Source organism: Rattus norvegicus, chromosome 8, assembly GCF_021556685.1.
Source record: "Rattus norvegicus strain SHRSP/BbbUtx chromosome 8, alternate assembly SHRSP_T2T, whole genome shotgun sequence".
In the NCBI taxonomy this organism is placed as follows: domain Eukaryota; kingdom Metazoa; phylum Chordata; class Mammalia; order Rodentia; family Muridae; genus Rattus; species Rattus norvegicus.
In genome coordinates, this window is record NC_141541.1 from 74,744,422 (window position 1) to 74,764,500 (window position 20,079).

Here is a 20,079-nt window from a genome sequence, read left to right on the forward strand (position 1 = left end):
ACAGAAAGAAATCAGTTCCTAAAAGATAAAGACTTATCTATGCAACAAGTACCTGATAAATTGTAGCTGATTAATCTAGTAGGCCCTGAATTTTTAGGAAGCAAGTAAATGAATTAATCAATTTAAAGTCACTTACATAAGCTATATTACTTTTAGAATAGTTATTTAAATTTTTTTAAAAAGAAATTTAATGTGTGTAGGAGAAAGGGTTTGTGACTATAAGTGCAGAGCCCATGGAGGCTAGAGTTACCAGATGCCCCAGAGCTGGAGTTCAGGAGATTGTGAATTGTCCAGTGTGGGTGCTGGGAACCAAACTTGGGTCCTCTGCAAGGCAATAATGGGCCTGCATGTGGCCACTGAGCCATCTTCAGCCCCTTAGGAAATCCACACACTGACTGTGTGTCATCTGGAAGGGTGTGAGAATGTGTGTGGCAGCTGGACTCTGCCTCTTGGAGTCATTTGTTCTCAGTATGTTTGAATGTTTATCTTTACTGAATTAAATATTTAGACAGAATTTTACTAGGGAGCCAGATAAGGTGGTTCATGGGGTAAAAGTGCTTACCACCAAGCCTGATATGACCCAAGGGGAGCCCCTAATAAAGGAGAGAGCCGACCCACTCAATTGTGACTACATGCTCACTGTGGCATGTGTGTTCTCCCCTATAGAGATGAAAATAAAAGTTTATAAAAAAGACTTTAGTATGTCTTAAGTAATTTGAGAGAGATTGAGCATAGTACTCTAACACTGTACTTCAAACGAGTATTTTACAAGGCATTGAAATGAAACCACATATATAGAGTAACATGGATTTTATTTTGTTATAGAACTTCAAATGATGAAGTTCTTTAAATCAAAAATTGGCTTGGCTTATTTCTCTTAATTTTTCTAGGTAATGACATGTGTTTGGTGTAATAAAAAAGGCCTCTTGGCTACCAGTGGCAATGATGGCACTATTCGGGTGTGGAATGTTACCAAGAAGCAATACTCCCTACAGCAGACCTGCGTGTTCAATAGGCTGTGAGTGCTGGTTCTCGGTTAACACTGGGGCAATCTTTAGCATGCCTCACTGGGTTATGTTAATGTAGTCCATTCTCATTAAAACTTTAAAGGTTTTTCTTTTAGAATAATATTTCTAAATCTCCAGAATGTATATTTAACTTTCCATGGTAGTAATTCAGGAAATAAAACTTAAAATTCTATTTAGAACAGAGCTTACTAGTAAATACATGTTTAGTCATATCAATTAGTATACTCATTTCCATTGGTCTTCAGTGGTTATTTGGGAATTAGAGTAGTTGCTTCTGTGTCAACATGTTGCATCTTTATAGTACTGTAGCTAGCTGTAGGTATTTTTTTTTAAAAAATGATTTAATAAATTTTATTATAAAAACTTTCAAATAAAAAAATCACACATTGCAATTAGCCAAGCCTAAAGCCTGTGCATCTCATTGAACTTCTGTACAATCAGACAGCCACATAGAACAGCAGCTGTGATGTTTCACACTAGATTTTACACTAATACTACTGAATATATTTTTATGTGCTTATCAACCCAAAAAGATGGAAACTCCATAGCAGAGTTAGAACTAAATCATAATTGGCTTTGTATCTTCCTGTATAACTTATGTCGTTACCCACATTTAGTCCTTCCTCATCTCATAATACCTAATCCTTTTGTTCGCTTTTCTGCAGATTACACTATACCCACACACACATTTGTTTGCATATATTATTGACTAGATTCTACATATGAGGAAAATCATGTGTTTTTTCCTTTATGAGATTGTTTGACCTCACTTGATATTATACATTCTAAGTCCATCCATTTTCTTACAAATTTTATTATATATTTTTATTTGGAACGGAATATTATTCCATTCTATATATATATATACCAGATTTTTTATTACCCGTTCATTTGTTGATAATAACTCGGTTGTTTCCAATTCTTTGTTACAGTAAAAAAAAAAAAAAAAAGAAAGAAAGCTGTAAATATGTGAGTATAGATATCCTAGTAGTATAGTATGGAGTTCTCAGTGTATATGCTCAGTGTATGGGCCATATAATAGATATCTTTTAATTTTTGAGAATTCTCCAAAGTAATTTCCACAGAGGGAGATTAATTTACATCACCACCTCCTTTTCTAAGGAGTGGAGAAATAAATTTGGCATACAGAAATACTCTGAGTAGTAACTCTGTTTACAACCCATATCAATTCCAATGGTTTTTGCTGACAGATTCTGTCCTAATTATGAGAAATAGTCAAAGCATCATTCTTTCTCAGTTGATATTTTCTATAGTGGCAAATACTGTTGACTAAGAATACTCTATGACAATAGTCTGTATGCACCCCTTGCTTCAAGGTTTGAAATATAGCTTACTAAATTTAGAAGTGGGGATGGAAGTTGCATACTCATATGTTTCATTTTAGGGAAGGGGACGCTGAGGAAAGCCTTGGGTCACCCAGCGACCCAAGCTTCTCACCTGTTTCCTGGAGTATCAGTGGCAAATACCTTGCTGGGGCTTTGGAGAAGATGGTGAACATCTGGCAAGTTAATGGTAAGAGTCCTGCAGCTGCAGTGAGTGCCGCTTAGCCTCCCTGTCGCTTACGTCTCGGAAGCACCAGCTTCTCCTTACCTAGAAGTCCATGGATGATTCTGTGAAAACACTGCATATGATGTACCTCCTGGAAGCTTCATTCCTACTTGTGTAAACCAAAAGTTCTTTTCATGCAGCATTAAGTCAGCTTTTTTAAAGCTATGTAATTTTCAGTCATTTGAAGTAGCTCTATCACTTATGTTTCTTTCAGAGATAAAATTTTTTATTAGGTTTCACACTTTATTCTTTCTATTTATCCATCCATCCATCCATCCATCCATCCATCCATCCATCCATCCATCCATCTGTATACATCTGCCAGGGTGCATGTATGGAAGTTGGAGAACAGCTTGACATTTGTTTTCTCCTTCCACCATGTGGATCCTAGGGATTGAACTTAGATCATTAGACTTAGCTGCAAGTGCCTTTACCCACAAAGCCACCTCAGTCTCCCTTTTTTAATTTTTATTGTATCTCTCTAGGGCATAAAAAATACTGTTGTAATTGTAGACTTACTAGTATTTGTTTATTTTTATATATTTAAGAAATGACTGTTGCCATTCACAATAGTAGAGGAGTAGCTAGCTAGTCTTAGTTGTAGGTAAATTATTCTTATCAAGTGGGTTTTCAATAGTTATTATGAGTCATTGAGCATAAAGGCCCATGGAATTTCAGTACTTGGAGAGTGGAGGCAGGAGGATTGCTGGAAGTTGGAGGTCAGCCTGGACTACATTATGTTGCTTGTGTCAAAAACAAGTAAACTAAAAGCAGAAGTGCCTTAGTGATGGTGCCGTCAGCCTTTTCCCAGTGTCCTGGGAAAGATACATGCCGATTTGCCAGCAATAGGAAAGCACTTAAGTGTTCGCCATTTGCTACTAAGTTTATTCCTTTATTCTGACATCCTTGGAAGTTCTTTGTTCTGTAAGTAGTTATAGACTGTTGGCTTAAATGATATGCAAGACATGAATAAGATCTTGTTTTCACAGACCTTTAAATTCATAGGCTATTGTGAATTGCAGAGTGCATTAACTACTAGCTAATAATATTTTTCTTGTTCTTTTTTGAAATTTCTATTCTTAATTTTGAAGAGATTTATCTATCCCATGCCAACTAGGGATTGTGATCTGTCATCTTTATCTATTTGTCATATATAGACTAGAGTGGCTTTGAACTTACAAAGATCCACCTGCCTCTGGTTTTTGATTGCTGGAATTAAAAATGTGTGCCACTATGCCTGGCATGTGTTCCTTTTTTAAGAGTAAAATTCATTAACATTTCTCCCTCTGTAGGAGGAAAAGGATTAGTAGATATTCAGCCTCACTGGGTGTCTGCCCTGGCTTGGCCAGAAGAAGGTCCAGCTACAGCCTGGTCAGGAGAGTCTCCAGAATTATTGCTGGTGGGACGGATGGATGGATCTCTAGGACTGATTGAAGTTGTTGATGTGTCCACTATGCACCGCCGAGAACTGGAACACTGCTATCGAAAGGATGGTGAGACATTTACTAGTCAAGAGAGTAGACCAGTAGACAAAAGGGTTTTGGTTGAATATTAACACTGAGTGAGTGTTACTTTGGGTTTGCTTTCTAATATTTCCACTAGATATTTGATTTTAATTAGTTATTGAAACTTGTTTCTCTCCCTTTGTCTCTCTGCCAAAGAGAAATTTCACTTTGTTATATCATATTAGTCATTCATCCTTTGTGTGAATGATTGAACCTTTATAACCGAATGTAAATATCCCTTAAAAGTTAGAGCTATGGAATAGGAAGAATCATTGGTAGAAACAAGTTAACACCTGAGTAAATTAAGGAAATGGGGGGAGGGTAGAGAAGGAAGGTCCCTGGACCAGCAGATGACACAAAGTTTGCCTCTGGTTTTTCTTACTGAGTACGTTTGAGTCAATGCATGTCTTATTAGCAAGTTTTTATTAGTTATTTGGGGGAATCAAGTAATTTCGAGGTCACGGTGCTGATTTGTATGGTACTCTATTTGACAGGAGAATTGTTTGCCATGTTTTGGGTTTGGGTTTTTTACAATCCACTTTTAGAAATCTGGTAACTTCAGAGGGTTCAAAGGTTAGAAAATTTTAAAAGACTTGGAAGGAAAATCTTCCCATCTGCTCACCCTCCCCCCATCCTGCCCTTAAGGTACCATTTTCTCCTGCTCAGCTTTTCAGTATACAGAAAAGCAGTGGTGATTAGATACTAGGATTAGACATCTTGAGAGCCTAGGAACTCTGACTGTTGTATCAGAAGGATACAACAAGATGATTTTCTATGCCTTATGCTACTTCACTTCTCAGTTTCATCATAGATTCTGTCTCAAAAGAAGAACATAGTGTTGTGTCTTAATGCCAACCAAATTGTTACTGTCTTTCTTTTTTTTTTTTTAATAACTTCCTGGGAAAGAATGAAATGTCAGAAGTGAGGTAATTTCTTTCACTCATAACTAACATTCTCAAAGTGGGTTACACCGGTTCTATGCTACAGGCTCAAATTGGTTAGCTGTGTAAAAGTTTTCTTGCCGCGGTGGTCAAAGCACAGATTTTTTTCTTCAAAGCATCTATTTAGATGTCTAGATAGTGACAAATCCATTTTTTCTTGTGTTTTTATCATGGTAGTATCTGTCACCTGCATTGCTTGGTTCAGTGAAGACAGACCATTTGCAGTAGGATATTTTGATGGAAAATTGTTAATGGGAACAAAAGAACCACTTGAGAAAGGAGGCATTGTTCTTATTGATGCGCATAAGGTAAAGGCCATCTTCTCTATGATTGCTTTTCTTGTTTGTTTTTTGTGTTTTTTTAAATTGTGGTTTGGAAGTAGTATCTTCAACAATATTTTGCATTGCTTATGATTTAGTATTCTATCACTACACAAAATATTTTGGCCATGTTTTCATATGAGAAAAAAACAAACAAAGCTACCTTAGAACTGAAACCAAAAGAGTGAGATAGGAGTGCCCTGTGTCCCCATTAATGCCAGAACTTCCACTGATTTCATGCTTCCTCATAGGTTTTTACAGGGCCATCCAGGCCAGTGACACAAATGCACATAACCAGGACTTGGGAAGATGTAGGAGGAGGACTATAAAAAACCCACAGAGGTTTAGACAGATGGTTTATAGTTTAAGAGCACTGGCTAGGCTCCGTTAGGCTGCAGGTTCAATTCCCAGTATTTAATATGGAAGTTCACAGCCATCTGTAACTACAGTTCCAAGGGTTCTTGTGCCCTTTTGTGGCCTCTACAGGCACCAGGCATGCCCATAGTGCACAGACGTGAGTGCAGGCAAAACACTCATACACATAAATTAAAATTATAAGAAATTAAAAGCGGAAAAGTACAGCTATTAAAACATGTAGACATAAACATGCCCTAGATCCTCCTAAGCATTTTCACCAATTTGGGGTGAGGGACCCTTTTCCCCCTGTTTGGTTTCCATCTTTTCACATTGTGATGTAGTCAATAAAATGATTCCATACGTACACATACAAAAGAAAGGTACTATATCTTTTCAGAGCTATATTTTCATAATTTATATAACTTAACATTTATTTAGCTTTATTGTAATGTAGACTGTATTTAAGGTCGATTTGATTAAGATCAGGAATGATATGAAACGATCTTACTCATCTAAAAATCTTAATTTTAATGCAGTTGAGTTATAGAAGCACCATCCACAAACTAATGAATATAAAGTACGCACTGTGAAGCGAGTATCACTCTGATTTTTTCCCTATAATTTTAAGGAAACTCTTGTTAGTATGAAATGGGACCCAACAGGCCATATTCTTATGACATGTGCCAAAGAAGAAAATGTGAAACTCTGGGGGCCTGTTTCAGGATGCTGGCGCTGTCTGCACTCACTCTGCCATCCATCCACTGTAAACGGCATCGCCTGGTGCAGCCTTCCAGGGAAAGGATCCAAGATGCAGTTACTGATGGCCACGTATGTTATAAATTTGTGTGTGTGTTGATCTTTATGGTAGTGTAGATTGTATGACTTTCCAGTAATCTCGATTTAGTGTCTATTACTAGTTTTATAATGTATAATGCCATAAAATTACTTAAGGGAAATAAAGGATTTTTAGATTTTCATTTGGTATGTTCTTTTTTTGTGATTTTTCTTTTAAGTGGCTGTCAAAATGGCTTAGTGTGTGTCTGGTGTATTCCTCAAGATACCACACAGACCAGTATGACCAGCTCAGAAGGATGGTGGGACCAGGAATCAAATTGTCAGGTAATATGTGGCTGTTGAAGACTTTACCTGAAACCATAGTACACGAACTCCTCACTGAAGCATTTGTCCTATACCTGAAGGTCATGATCCATCAGGGAAATGTAAATAATTGTTGTAATTGTATGCTTTCTAAGTTCATGTAATTTTGGTTACAGTGAGGTGTTTAAGTGGTGATCATGTTGACGATGAATAAAATGGATGTTGTGGATGTGCTTACTGATCCTGAGTGAGTCTGGTACAGTGGTGTGACACTGGGAATCCCATCCAGAGTGTCTGCTATCAGTGTTAGACCACTATGTTATGTTTGTCTCTGTTACCTGCATAGAAGGTTATTTTGAGTGAAAAATCACAAGCTTGATACTTACAAAAGCATCTAGACAAGATATATAAACTCATGAATCTGGGAGTCAGGAAGTATGGAGTAGAAAAAACGTAGACAGAAACCAGCCATGAAGCACACATACCATCTCAAGCCAGACTTCTCCAACTTCCCACTCTCAACCTCTTCCTCTAAGGAACTGTTACATAGCCTGGTGTGGGTCCATAAAGTAGGCGAGAATAGCAACCATTCATTGATTAAAAAATCATAATGAAATTTATTTTAGAAAGATTCTTTGATATACATTTGATACTTTCATCTATTAAAGAGGAAAGCAAATTTACATACTTATGGATACGTGTACTTTTTACATTAAAGAATTAGGTCTCAGCTGAGTGTTTGATAGGGACACAGAGCATCTTCAGTGGATTTTTAGAGGTGATCAGTTTCCAACTTTATAATTGTCAATACTAAGAATACTTTTGCATAAATATATTTACAACTATTTAAAACCATTTTAAAATTTTTGGAAATTATGTCCTAATTCTTAGCCAAAAGATTTTTTTAATGAAAATTTTCTCAGTGGCTTAAACAGAAAATTTTAAAACCACATATTCAAACAGGTTACAACCCAAAGATATACTAGTTTGATATTTGCCAGGAACAGCAATAGGAAAATACAAAAAGACTTTTTTTCATACTTAAACCATTGCATTTCTGTAAGTATAGAACACTTTGTGTGTAATAATCGCTACAATTCATAATATGTAATTTCAAATTTTAACCAAAATGTTTCATAAAACCCTCAAAAGTGTTGCACAGTGTGACAACATGCACAGTATCAGGTCAGAACCAAGGCTGTAGTAAGGTCATGAGATGCAAATGCAATTGTCACCAGAGACACCTTGCATCACTATGTGCTTCATGTTGCCAGATATTTCAGAGCCTCAGAGTTCAGTTACTAACCCCATTTACTAAGTGTTGATATAAAGTGCTCAGCTGCTGCCAAGGCTGATTGTCACCTCCCTAGAATTAAGCCTATTCGTAACAAAGTAGCTAATTGTTTTTAATACAAGCCAAACCACATACTATTTTAAGTAAAACCTCCAAATAATTAGATACTAATATTAACATTTTACAGTTCTTAAAAAACAAACTGAGTATCTGATTAAACTGAATATCTGAACCAGTTTGCAGGTCCCATTTGTCTTTGATACAAATGCCCCTTGAAGAAGTTCTCTTTAGTGGCCTTTGGGGAGATGAGTGTCTTAAGGGAAGGAGTAGTCAGCTGTGATAGGAAGGTACCACAGACATAGAAATGAGATCAGTAAAGATAAACATGGCTTACTCCTTGTCCAAGTGAGTTGCCCTGTGCACTGACTGGCTTTAGCTTCCTCACTTCAAAACCTGGCAGAGCAAATAGGTTGACTGGACATTGTTTAACTGCTCTAATGGTGGTGGGACCTGGAAGGATGGAGCCTAAATGAGACAGACTAAAGGCTTATGCAATAGCTAGTTTTATTCAGAGAACCAGATAGCGTGTGCTCCAGAGGTTAAGAAGAATCACCCGAGTATATTTGTGTAAGCCACACATGGCAGAAATGTTTTCCCACTGAAGCATATAAATAACAATAGCCAGTTGTAATGAATAATTTGAAGTAAACTCACTCCCATCTGCTACACCTGGGAGGGAACATGAAAACACAATCCAAGAACAATTTTGTTTTTAGAAGAAACTGAGGTAACAAGACTCTGTCTTGTTTTTGTGGAGTTTTCTTACAAGCACTCAGAATTTCCTTTTCACAACTCCATTCTTGGACCAACAGGCATGGTGTTACCAGACAGAACTGTCAGCCCACAATAGGGAAACCTATTTGTATAGAGTAAACACATGCAGTTCATAAGTGTTAGGTAAGAAAATAAAATTTACATGGAGTTAAATTTTGTAAATAAAAGCTATTGTTCACAAGCAAAAGTCATGGATTTTTTTTGGGTTTTTTCAGTTTTGTTTTTTTTTTTTTTTTTGGTTTTAGATATTGGAACTTTGAAATACAGTAATTTCTGCTTATTTAAAGAACAGAAAGTTAGTTTTAAAAAGTATCAAAACAGAGCCAGGTTGCTGTTTATTGTTACTTATTAAGTTAGGGAACTTTATGGGAGAAGGTGTCTCTACCTAGATCTCCAGTTTCATACTATTCAAATGTAAAATTTCCAAGAGTGAGCTGTGAATCTTGAGCCTGTAAATTATTTTTAAACTAATACATATCAAAACAATGACTTACAGGATGGCTTTAAGAAATCGGCAGGAGCCAAGTGTGTCTATCAGCTTCGGGGACACATCACACCGGTTCGGACTGTGGCCTTCAGTTCCGATGGCTTGGCCTTGGTGTCTGGTGGACTCGGAGGGCTTATGAACATTTGGTCTTTAAGGGTAAGGACACAGGTTGTTTTTTATTTAAAATATATTTTTACATTAGTTTGGATCATATATAATAAAAGTTAACCAACCCTAAGAATGTCATTGGATAATAAAGATGCTTATGTAGAGTAGTCCACTACAAACGAACCAGTCTTCTCTCCGCTGGATTTCTTTCTGATGAGTATATTTAAAGTGAAAAGCAGGGAGCAGGTTATCAATTGAATGCTGTTGAATCCAGCTCAGTTATAATTTTTAATGTATATTTTGTGGATATAAGGTAACAGATATTGCGGCAACAATGCCTAAAGTCAAGAAATGAGTTTTAATAAATATTTTTCATTTTAGGATGGCTCTGTCTTGCAAACTGTTGTGATAGGCTCTGGAGCTATTCAGACCACAGTATGGATTCCAGAAGTTGGGGTAGCTGCCTGCTCAAATAGATCAAAGGTACCATTACAAACACACCAAACTGTAGAATGTGAGCCTAGAGAAGTTTAGAAATTGCAGTCCACCTCCCCCCCTTACAGAGGAATGACTTCTATCTGAAAGATTAGTATTTGTTCAAGATAATGCAACTATTTAATAATAGAAGGGAGTTAGAAACCAGGGATGCTCATTTCTTACTTTTTGCTATACCTGGGCTTTGCTGAAAGTGCTTGATTTTTTATTTCCCTTGGAAGACACAAGTAGATTCTGATTTTCTCACATGATTTTTGATAGCATTAAACTATCTCAAAAGGATATTCTATGGGGAAAAATTCAAAGACATTAAGACATCCAAAATATGTCTGGCTTTAAAATACTAGCCAGCTTGCTGTGATATTTAAATATCAAGATCAGTGTGCTATTTGATTTATATTTTATATACTTACATAGTGTTAAAAGAAGCTATAATCATATGTGAATAGTCCTAAAAGTAAAAATAAAAACTAACCAATCCTAGGTTCTCTTTAAGATTGGCAGTGTACCTAGTGTGTAGCACCCTAAGCAGTACAAATAGCCATCAAGCCTATTGCATAGAGCAGGGCAGTTCTGAAACCTTTGCATTGTTTCTTAGGAAACAACTATTTTTGTTTCTGCTAGTATCCTTACATTTGTGTCAGACTTGTGAGGTATGTTTCATGCCTCGTCTTATAAGTTCTATGAACTAACAGATAATTGATACTGTTTTTAAAGAAAATTCATTAAGGTAGTTCACACTTTTTAAATTATTTTTTATTCACTCATTTTACCTAGATAGAAATTAGAATGTTTTAAAATTTCTGTAGACATTTTTTAATATGTAAAAAGGCAAGTACCAGTGGAAGGGGAAGCCCTTGGTCCTGAACCCCCAGTGAACGTGGTTGTTGGGAGGAGGGCGGTAATGGGGGGAGGATGGGGTGGGGAACACCCATATAGAAGGGGGGGAGGGATTAGGGGGATGTTGGCCCGGAAACCAGGAAAGGGAATAACAATCGAAATGTAAATAAGAGATACTCAAGTTAATAAAGAAAAAAAGAAAAAAAATTAAATGTAGGCATGGAAAGAAGTGCTAGCTGACAGGAACCGGATGTAGATCTCTCCTGAGAGACACAGCCAGAATACAGCAAATATATAGGCGAATGCCAGCAGCAAACCACGGAACTGAGAACAGGACCCCCGTTGAAGGAATCAGAGAAAGGACTGGAAGAGCTTGAAGGGGCTCGAGACCCCATATGAACAACAATGCCAACCAACCAGAGCTTCCAGGGACTAAGCCACTACCCAAAGACTATACATGGACTGACCCTGGGCTCCAACCTCATAGGTAGCAATGAATAGCCTAGTAAGAGCACCAGTGGAAGGGGAAGCCCTTGGTCCTGCCAAGACTGAACCCCCCAGTGAATGTGATTGTTAGGGGGAGGGTGGTAATGGGGGAAGGATGGGGAGGGGAATACCCATATAGAAGGCAGGGGAGGGGTTAGGGGGATGTTGGCCCGGAAACTGGGAAAGGGAATAACATTCGAAATGTATATAAGAAATACTCAAGTTAATAAAGATAAAAAATAAAATTTTTAAAAAAAGCAAAGTATTTAATCCAATTACTGGAGGGAATGTCTCTAGTTCAGTGGTGATGGCATGGTTTTTAATCTTTTATATAATAAACAAATTAATTATTTGGCATGATTTATTTTCCACTAGGATGTTTTGGTTGTGAACTGCACAGCAGAATGGGCTTCTGCCAATCACATTTTAGCAACCTGTAGGACAGCCCTGAAACAACAGGGCGTTCTGGGCTTGAACATGGCTCCCTGCATGAGAGCGTTTCTGGAACGACTACCCATGATGCTTCAAGAACAATATGCCTATGAAAAGGTAACTCCTGGCCCTATCTCCCATAGTGCTTAGTGGTTTGGAATTTGGATCTCCTGCACAAACCACCCAAGGACATGAAGTGCAGCTATCTGTACAGAAATGAAGCCAGTATATCTAAGTGGTCGTTCAGTAGTCTTAAGTCCATTCCTTATTTTCACTCGAGTAAAATGACACTGTAACTCCAGAATTTTTAGTGTTGATACATTCCTTTTCATATGATTTATTCACTCTATATCCAGTTAATTTAACTGGACAATATGCCTGGATTTAATGTCCATGGTCTGTGATAGATTTGCTTTGCCATGATGAAAGACTGCTATAAAAGGGATTTACCTTTGATGACTACCAAGGTTTTCTTGGTAAAGAAGAAATGTGAAAGGAGTAAGGTCTTTGTGATTTAGCTGTTAGTTACCTTGTTTATAGTCAAGAAAAAAATGCACATGACACAGTCTAATATGATCCCATATTGGATCCTGGAACGAAAAAGGATAACAGCGGTAAGACCAAATAAAGCTCTAGTTAGCTAATGTTTCTTGGCTAGTTTAGCTAAGAATACGTTTCTTAGTTCTTATCAGTGCAATATGATTATATAAGATTATATATATATTCTATATATATGTGTACATATATATTATAGTATATATATATATGATGTTAGAGAAAATGTGTAAAGAATATGCTCAATTCTCTTTACTAGTCCCATAAGCTTTCACAACGTAAGTTTATTCAGAATATCTGACACAAGCTCCTCCTCAACGTGGCATTCTTTTGTTTTTTTATCTTAGCCTCATGTAGTTTGTGGTGACCAGCTTGTTCACAGCCCCTACATGCAATGTCTGGCTTCCCTTGCTGTGGGACTTCATCTGGATCAGCTGTTGTGTAGCCCTCCAGTGCCACCCCACCATCAGAACTGCCCCCCTGACCCTGCATCCTGGAATCCCAATGAGTGGGCCTGGTTAGAATGCTTCTCAACCACCATCAAGGCTGCAGAAGCCCTGACCAATGGAGCACAGTTCCCAGAGTCATTTACTGTCCCAGATCTAGAGCCCGTTCCGGAGGACGAGCTAGTGCTGCTCATGGTAAGTGCAGCGTGAGCTGCTGCCGTTCGTGGTGGAGATTGCATCATGGCTGCTTGGTGTGCCACAGATCTTTGCTGGCTCGACTAACTAGTGACATGCCCTTAGGTAAACTGAATATATGTTTCTGTCGGATGGCTGTTCAAGGCTCTGGTGACAGAGCCTTTCTGAATGTGCTGACTCCATATATAGTTCCATATTTTTCTGTTTTCTTCATCTGTAAGTGCTTGTTAAGTACTTAATCATACACATTTTTAGTTTTCCTCTGATCATTTTGTGAGATTGATGCCACATAGAAACAAATGATGCCACTTAAAACATTAGTAATCAGCGTCAGGTGAGAGTACAGAAGAGCATTCGGTGTGTCGCTTCTTTTTCACTGTAGCTAATAGTGTTTAGCTATAGAAATGGTGTTGACCATAAAATGCCAAAGTAAGGAGCATGAGCCAGTACCTGACCTAACTTTAGTTCAGGTTTATATATTTCAACATAAAAATGTAAGTACAACATAAAACAGATAAATGAATTAAAGAAAATCATCTGAATACGTAATTTTTAATCAAGAAATGTCTTCCATAGTATTGTGAATGTTATATTCAGCATACCTGCTTGACATGCATAGGGCCCTGAGTTTGGTCCCCAGCACCAGCACCATAGACGGATAATGGAATAGAGAGGAGATCGGTAACATAAATAGAACAGAGTATATCAGCTCTTTTTGAACCCCACTTGGATTTAATATCATCTTATAGATATGGAAATTGAAGCTCAAAACAATGACAAAACCTTCCCACTAAACTAGACAAAGAATTTGTACCTTGCCTTGAACTCCTTGGTGCTTAATATTGTTGCTCAGTAAACAGGAACAGTTAGCTTTGAACTTAGACTACAGTAATAATGAAAGTGTGTATAAAAAGTAAATATTAGAATGCAAAAAGCAAGTTTGAAATTATGATCATACTGAACTTGCTGGGTGGGGTGGCACATGCCTCTAACTCCACCTTCCTAGAAGGAAAAGGCAAGAGAATTTTGACCCCAAGAATTTGAAGGCGGCTGATGTAAACATCATAGCAAGACCCTGTCTTTTTAAAACAAAAAAGAAAGTAAGAGCAACTCCTCCTGACTTGTCATAATATCACCATATTCTTTAGAAAGGAAATGTAATCACCAAAGAGCAGACAAGTTCTGACAAAGCATCATTGTTTCTGATGTGTGCTCTGTCTTACAGGATAACAGCAAGTGGATCAATGGCATGGATGAACAAATTATGTCCTGGGCAACTTCCAGACCTGAGGTCAGTAAGGATAAGTTTACTCTGTGGTAGGTTTCAGTCAGTCTTTTGATTGTAAATGTGTGTGTTTCTGTGTCCTTCTGTCTTCTGTAGAGGTTGTCACACACTTGTACTCAGTGTGTATTTGTTTGAGCTACTAGACGAACCTAACTTGAGGTGCTGTGGGTTTTTCAGGACTGGCACCTGGGAGGTAAATGTGATGTCTACTTATGGGGTGCTGGCAGGCACGGACAGCTGGCAGAAGCTGGGAGAAATGTAATGGTACCAGCGACAGCGCCTTCATTCTCACAAGCCCAACAGGTAACTAGCAGAGTGAAGAGCAGAGAAGAAGTGTGAGAATTCAGATTGCTGTCAGTAACTTATTTGGAGTTGAGTCTTGTCAGTTTAGTAGTCTATTGTGGTCAGTCATTAAAGAACTTCATTTTAGATGTGGCCTCCAAATAAGACCTTACTAAGGTTTTATTGTACTTGACATTTTATTAATAAGTTTCTAAAATTTTCTTGTTTCTAAGTATTGTCACAGTATATTAGGGCAATGAGTGTATATTTATGGAAGCTGAGCTAATCTTAATCTCTGTGCTCTTGGGGAACCATGATCTCGAGCCAGACTTTATTAATACCCTCCCTTTGTCCAATAGTTGTGGTATTGAATTCCCAAACTGTCCTTGAAACCACTCATTTCACTTGTGTTCTCTTCTACCTAAAGTTGTCCCAGAGTTCACTGTTCTTCCCTGTGTGTGTCCCCTCCGACATCTGCCTCTTTCTCCACCAGACTTTACTAGTTTCTGTATCCTTTCCTTTCTTCTCTTATCTATGTTGTTGTTTAACTGTGCACAGGTAGCTGAAATCTTGTGGTTCTGAATTATTTCAGTCAGATGGGACTCATGTTCCTTAATTGTAATCAGAATATAGTAATCAAAGGTTATAGGGAAGCCTCAGGTAGGCCAGTTTTTCTGCTTTGGTACAAAGGAAAAAAAGAATGAGTAGAGATATCCTCGGGTGCATGGGATCACCTAAAATGTCTGTATGTTAGAGATACACAGTAAGAGTAATGAGGTGGTAATGTTTTTGTTTAGTCTTAAATAATTTTACACATAAACATAGTATATCTTGATTATGTCTGACTCAAATAAGGATAATGTTTTTAATTTTGTGTTTTCTACTAGGTTATATGTGGTCAGAACTGTACCTTTGTCATCCAGGCCAATGGCACGGTGTTGGCCTGTGGGGAAGGAAGTTATGGCAGATTAGGGCAAGGAAATTCAGATGACCTTCATGTGCTGACTGTTATTTCAGCCCTACAAGGTGAGACTGCCCTGAATTTAGAAAGGTTAGAAACTGACCTGACTGTAGGAATGTGTGCATTCACTGGAACATTTCCCAACTCAGAGAATCCATGGAGTTTGCTTATGCAAGGGTTCTAGTTACATAATGTATATATCCTTAATTTTCACATTTTAAGCTATTTCACAAGTAGGAGGCTAGAATCCAGCAGCATATATGTATTTGAGATCGAATGAAAACCAAATGTTTTAAAATTATAAACATATTTTTAAAAAATTGTTAAACTCTAATTAGGTAGTAGGGTGTGTGTGTGTGTGTGTGTGTGTGTGTGTGTGTGTGTGTGCGCGCGCATGTGTGTGTATATTAGTGAATGGCATTTCACTAACATAAAAAATAGTTCACGAGGCTGGAGAGATGGCTCTGAGGTTAAGAGCACTGACTGCTCTTCCTGAGGTCCTGAGTTCAAATCCCAGCAACCACATGGTGGCTCACAACCATCTGTAATGAGTGTCAGAAGACAGCTATAGTGTACTTAGACATAAAATAAATAAACAAATATCTTTAAAAAAATAGTTCACATGAAAATCTCCAGCTGTGCTAATGAGTTTAAAGGGCATCTGACAGAATTCTGTGTCACTTGAGAAAGCAATAAAAACTGCTATGGGATCTCTTGGATCCCAAAACTCACAATAAGGGATATCCCACTTTTGAACACTGTGGAATGGCATTATCCATAGCTCTCTATCATACATATCCAGATGTATTTGGCCTACAGGCTGTAAGGCGAGCATGCTTGTTCATGAAGAATATAGAAGGAAAATGCTTCTACTAAGGCTTACCAGTAAGTTCCCAGGAGATCGGTGCAGAACTGGGTCGGAGCATGCTGCAGTGTAAGGGGGAACTCAGACGAGGTCTCCTGTTCTCTCAGTCCCAGCTCTGGAACCTTGCACGACCACTACACCACTTTCCAACTTAGTCTCTGCTGCTGTAGAAAATGGGAATGTCTGCCAGTAGACCTCTGTGAAAGGAAAAATGAGACATCCTAAGTAAGCATTTATAGGAGTGGCTAGAATATCAGTCTTGGTAGCTGTGATGGCTGTTCATGTCCTCCCTTGTCTTCATCATTTTGCATGATTGTTCTCAAATATGCAAGTTTATGACTATAAATTTTATTTAAAATTTTAAAAAGTTTGATATTCTACAGTATCATTTTGATGTTTTTTCAAATTTTAGGCCATACTCTAGCAGCTGCAAGAATGAGAGTTTACCATTTGAGACCTTGTGTTTCTGCTATCTTCTAGGTTTTGTGGTGACCCAGCTAGTGACTTCCTGTGGCTCAGATGGACACTCAATGGCCCTGACAGAAAGTGGTGAAGTCTTTAGCTGGGGAGATGGGGACTATGGCAAACTTGGCCATGGCAACAGTGACAGACAGCGGCGGCCAAGGCAGATTGAGGCCTTACAAGGAGAAGAAGTGGTGCAGGTCAGACGCAGCGTTCCTAAGTTTGCCTTTGATCTACATACAGTGTCATTAGTAGCACTCTGAAGTTTAGCCAGAAGGAGTAGTATAAAGACAGACCGCATGGGCAGAATAAGAGATCCGCGACTTTTGGTTATGTAGGCTCATTACTGAGCTTTTCAGAAATTAAATAGATTTTAATACTAGAATGGACTTGGGGTTGAGGATTTAGCTCAGTGGTAGAGCGCTTGCCTAGCAAGCGCAAAGCCCTGGGTTCGGTCCTCATCTCCAAAAAAAAAAAAAAAAAAAAAACATAGAATGGACTTAACTTTTCCAAGCCAGCAGACTTGGTCCAGGATAGGATGCTGCATATTCTTGGGAAAAACTCCATAGGACTAGGTTCTTGGTAGGTAATGGGGAAGTTTTCATTTAACCTTTTCCTTTCTGTTGCAAAGGGATGTGCATGTCTGTTAGATCAGCTAGTGATCTAAGGTCATATTGTAAAATCACATAGCACTGCAGAGTTCACTATAAATTTTCCACTCATTTATTTCCTTCAGTCTGCATCAGTGGACACAGCCAAAAGAGTGATGGCAGTTATTCCAGTGTCTACTTGGCTTTTCTGAGCCTGCTAGGCAGGTTAGGAGGCTGTGTGAGCAGGGGGACTGGCTGCTCTTCCCTTGTCAGCTGATTCATAATCAAAAGTGAGTGACTTCTTTCCTAGTCTGTCTTCTTATAAACTTTTTTTCTCCTTGATTCTGCCCTAGATGTCTTGTGGCTTCAAGCATTCAGCAGTGGTAACATCAGATGGCAAACTCTTTACCTTTGGGAATGGTGACTATGGTCGTCTGGGTCTTGGAAACACCTCTAACAAAAAACTTCCAGAGAGAGTGACTGCACTGGAGGGATATCAGATTGGACAGGCATGGCATAAGTCAATATAATGTTTGAGTTGATAGTAATTTCTTACCTTTTCTGTTTCCACTTAGATATTCTTCTATCAATCAGAAAGACCAGGATTGCTAGTTGCATGTAACCTCTGTATCTTTTGTTTGGCATACTTTACAATTTCGTGACTTTTTCCCAATGTGAAAAAAAATTCACATTTTTGGCCCCTAATTTTTTACATGTGACTATTTAAAAAATACCACCCGTAAAGTACTACCAACAACTTGCTATATAAAGTCTTTATAAAATCTGGGTGTGGTAGCACACACCTGTAATCCCAGCATTTGAAAGGCCAAAGCAGGCAGATCTAGAGTTCAGGCTTAGCCCAGGTGATTTATCAGCACCGCATCTCAAGCAAGCAAGCCAGCAGCAGCAGCAGTAGCAGCAGCAGCACAAAACTGCCTTTACACAGCACAGCAGCACAGGACTGCCTTTACACAGCACAGCAGCACAGGACTGCCTTTACACAGCACAGCAGCACAGGACTGCCTTTACACAGCAACTTTTTGTTGCTCCTGTGTGTCAGTGTTAAGTTGGATAGCTGGATTTTTCCATCTGCATAAAGACACTGAAAGTGTTTCTCAATAATGGGTAAGATCTCTTGACTTTCCCTATGTCATCGCTGAGACAGCCTCTGTAGTAAATGAATATTCCTGCCTTTTCTACTTTTTTTAGCTACAGATGCTTGAAGAATTTTACTTTGAAGAAAAGAATTATTTAGGGGTCTTGGGAATTCTAGTTGATGTGTTTGGGTTAACTTTTGAAGCAGTTACCAAAACCAATAAGGATCTTGGGAAACAACACATGAAATTTTTCAGTCGAGAAGAAGGAAGAGTTCTGGAAACAGAATTTGTGCTCAGGTCAGATGATCTGCTCACTAAGTACCCGTGTTTCTACAGGTGGCCTGTGGGCTGAACCACACCTTGGCAGTGTCAGCAGATGGCTCCATGGTGTGGGCATTTGGAGACGGAGACTATGGTAAACTGGGCCTAGGAAACTCAACTGCAAAGTCTTCTCCTCAGGTCAGTTACTCTTAGTTTTGTTTTTTTTGTTTTTTTTTTTTTGGGGGGGGGGTTCTTTTTTTCAGAGCTGGGGACCGAACCAGGGCTTTGCGTTTCCTAGGTAAGCGCTCTACCACTGAGCTAAATCCCCAGCCCCTACTCTTAGTTTTTATACAACAGAAATTAGGTTTTGCTTATAAAAGTACCTCTTTTACATTGGAAGTACTTTGGCTAAAACATTTTTATAATTCATAATGAAGGTTTAAGGCCTTCAGTTGCTTACTCTCAAATATCCAGCATTCTAGATCTTGACTTTTAGAAAGGTGAAGTGGATGTAAACATCCCACAAGAATAAGCTTCCGTCTCTGCAGATGAGCTAAGTGCTGTACGACTATATCCCATGTAAAGAGGCACCTCCCTGTCCTTATGGAGGACAGAGTTTTACAACTCTGCCTACAGCTGCTGTTTCAGCATATTACCATTGAATTGTGCATCTTTCAAAAACAAAGAAAAGAAATGAGTGCTTATAAAATTAACGGGGCCCTGTTACTCACATTTTAGGTTTCTTGGGTCGGTAGACCGCCTGTGCAGCTTTGCTACATCGGCTTTCCTTCCATATTTAAATAGCGTGACATGATTTATAACTTTGTTTCCACTTCAGTTTGCTATCATGTATAGTTAGTGACATGTTAACAGTTGCTTTGATGAATATTCAGTAGGGATGCAGAAAAGCAGACAACTTCATTTGTGGGGAGTGTAGAAGGCAGGTAGCTGTTACCGCCTGGGAAAGCTGAAAGGAAAGCAAGCTGACAGGAAGCTGCCTGGGGTCTCACAAGAACGCGAAATATTGTTTTAAAGGTTATGGTTTTCTTTGGTTTCTGTTGCTCAGTAGAATGCTTCCACTTCACAAATTCCCGAGGACGTGAGCCAGAGGTCCTGAGCCTCTGCAGTCTCTGGAACACAACCGCCCAGAGCAGTAGGAGAGAATAATCTCTAGGAATGTGATTTGGGTAAAACAAGTCATATTGGGTAACAGTTGGCCTTTTTATTGAAGACAGGATTTGATGTTATAAATGTCAGTAGGAAACTTTAAGAGGTTTTTGCATGTT

General features: G+C 38.5%; 1 protein-coding gene across 17 annotated transcripts in view; it reads left to right on the plus strand.

Annotated features, from left to right (window-relative positions):
- The window catches only part of Herc1 (HECT and RLD domain containing E3 ubiquitin protein ligase family member 1), a 168,981-nt gene that overhangs the window by 130,612 nt on the left and 18,290 nt on the right, over nt 1-20,079 (plus strand). For all 17 annotated transcript variants that reach the window (XM_087562124.1, XM_087562106.1, NM_001420916.1 and 14 more), the window contains 16 exons: nt 891-1,018; nt 2,434-2,561; nt 3,890-4,090; nt 5,221-5,351; nt 6,349-6,548; nt 6,734-6,839; nt 9,443-9,589; nt 9,923-10,024; nt 11,738-11,911; nt 12,697-12,990; nt 14,216-14,281; nt 14,453-14,578; nt 15,445-15,583; nt 16,864-17,045; nt 17,789-17,944; nt 18,869-18,991. In XM_087562124.1, coding sequence (XP_087418250.1) covers nt 891-1,018; nt 2,434-2,561; nt 3,890-4,090; nt 5,221-5,351; nt 6,349-6,548; nt 6,734-6,839; nt 9,443-9,589; nt 9,923-10,024; nt 11,738-11,911; nt 12,697-12,990; nt 14,216-14,281; nt 14,453-14,578; nt 15,445-15,583; nt 16,864-17,045; nt 17,789-17,944; nt 18,869-18,991 — 2,403 coding nt within the window. The remainder of the gene's footprint in view (nt 1-890; nt 1,019-2,433; nt 2,562-3,889; nt 4,091-5,220; nt 5,352-6,348; nt 6,549-6,733; nt 6,840-9,442; nt 9,590-9,922; nt 10,025-11,737; nt 11,912-12,696; nt 12,991-14,215; nt 14,282-14,452; nt 14,579-15,444; nt 15,584-16,863; nt 17,046-17,788; nt 17,945-18,868; nt 18,992-20,079) is intronic.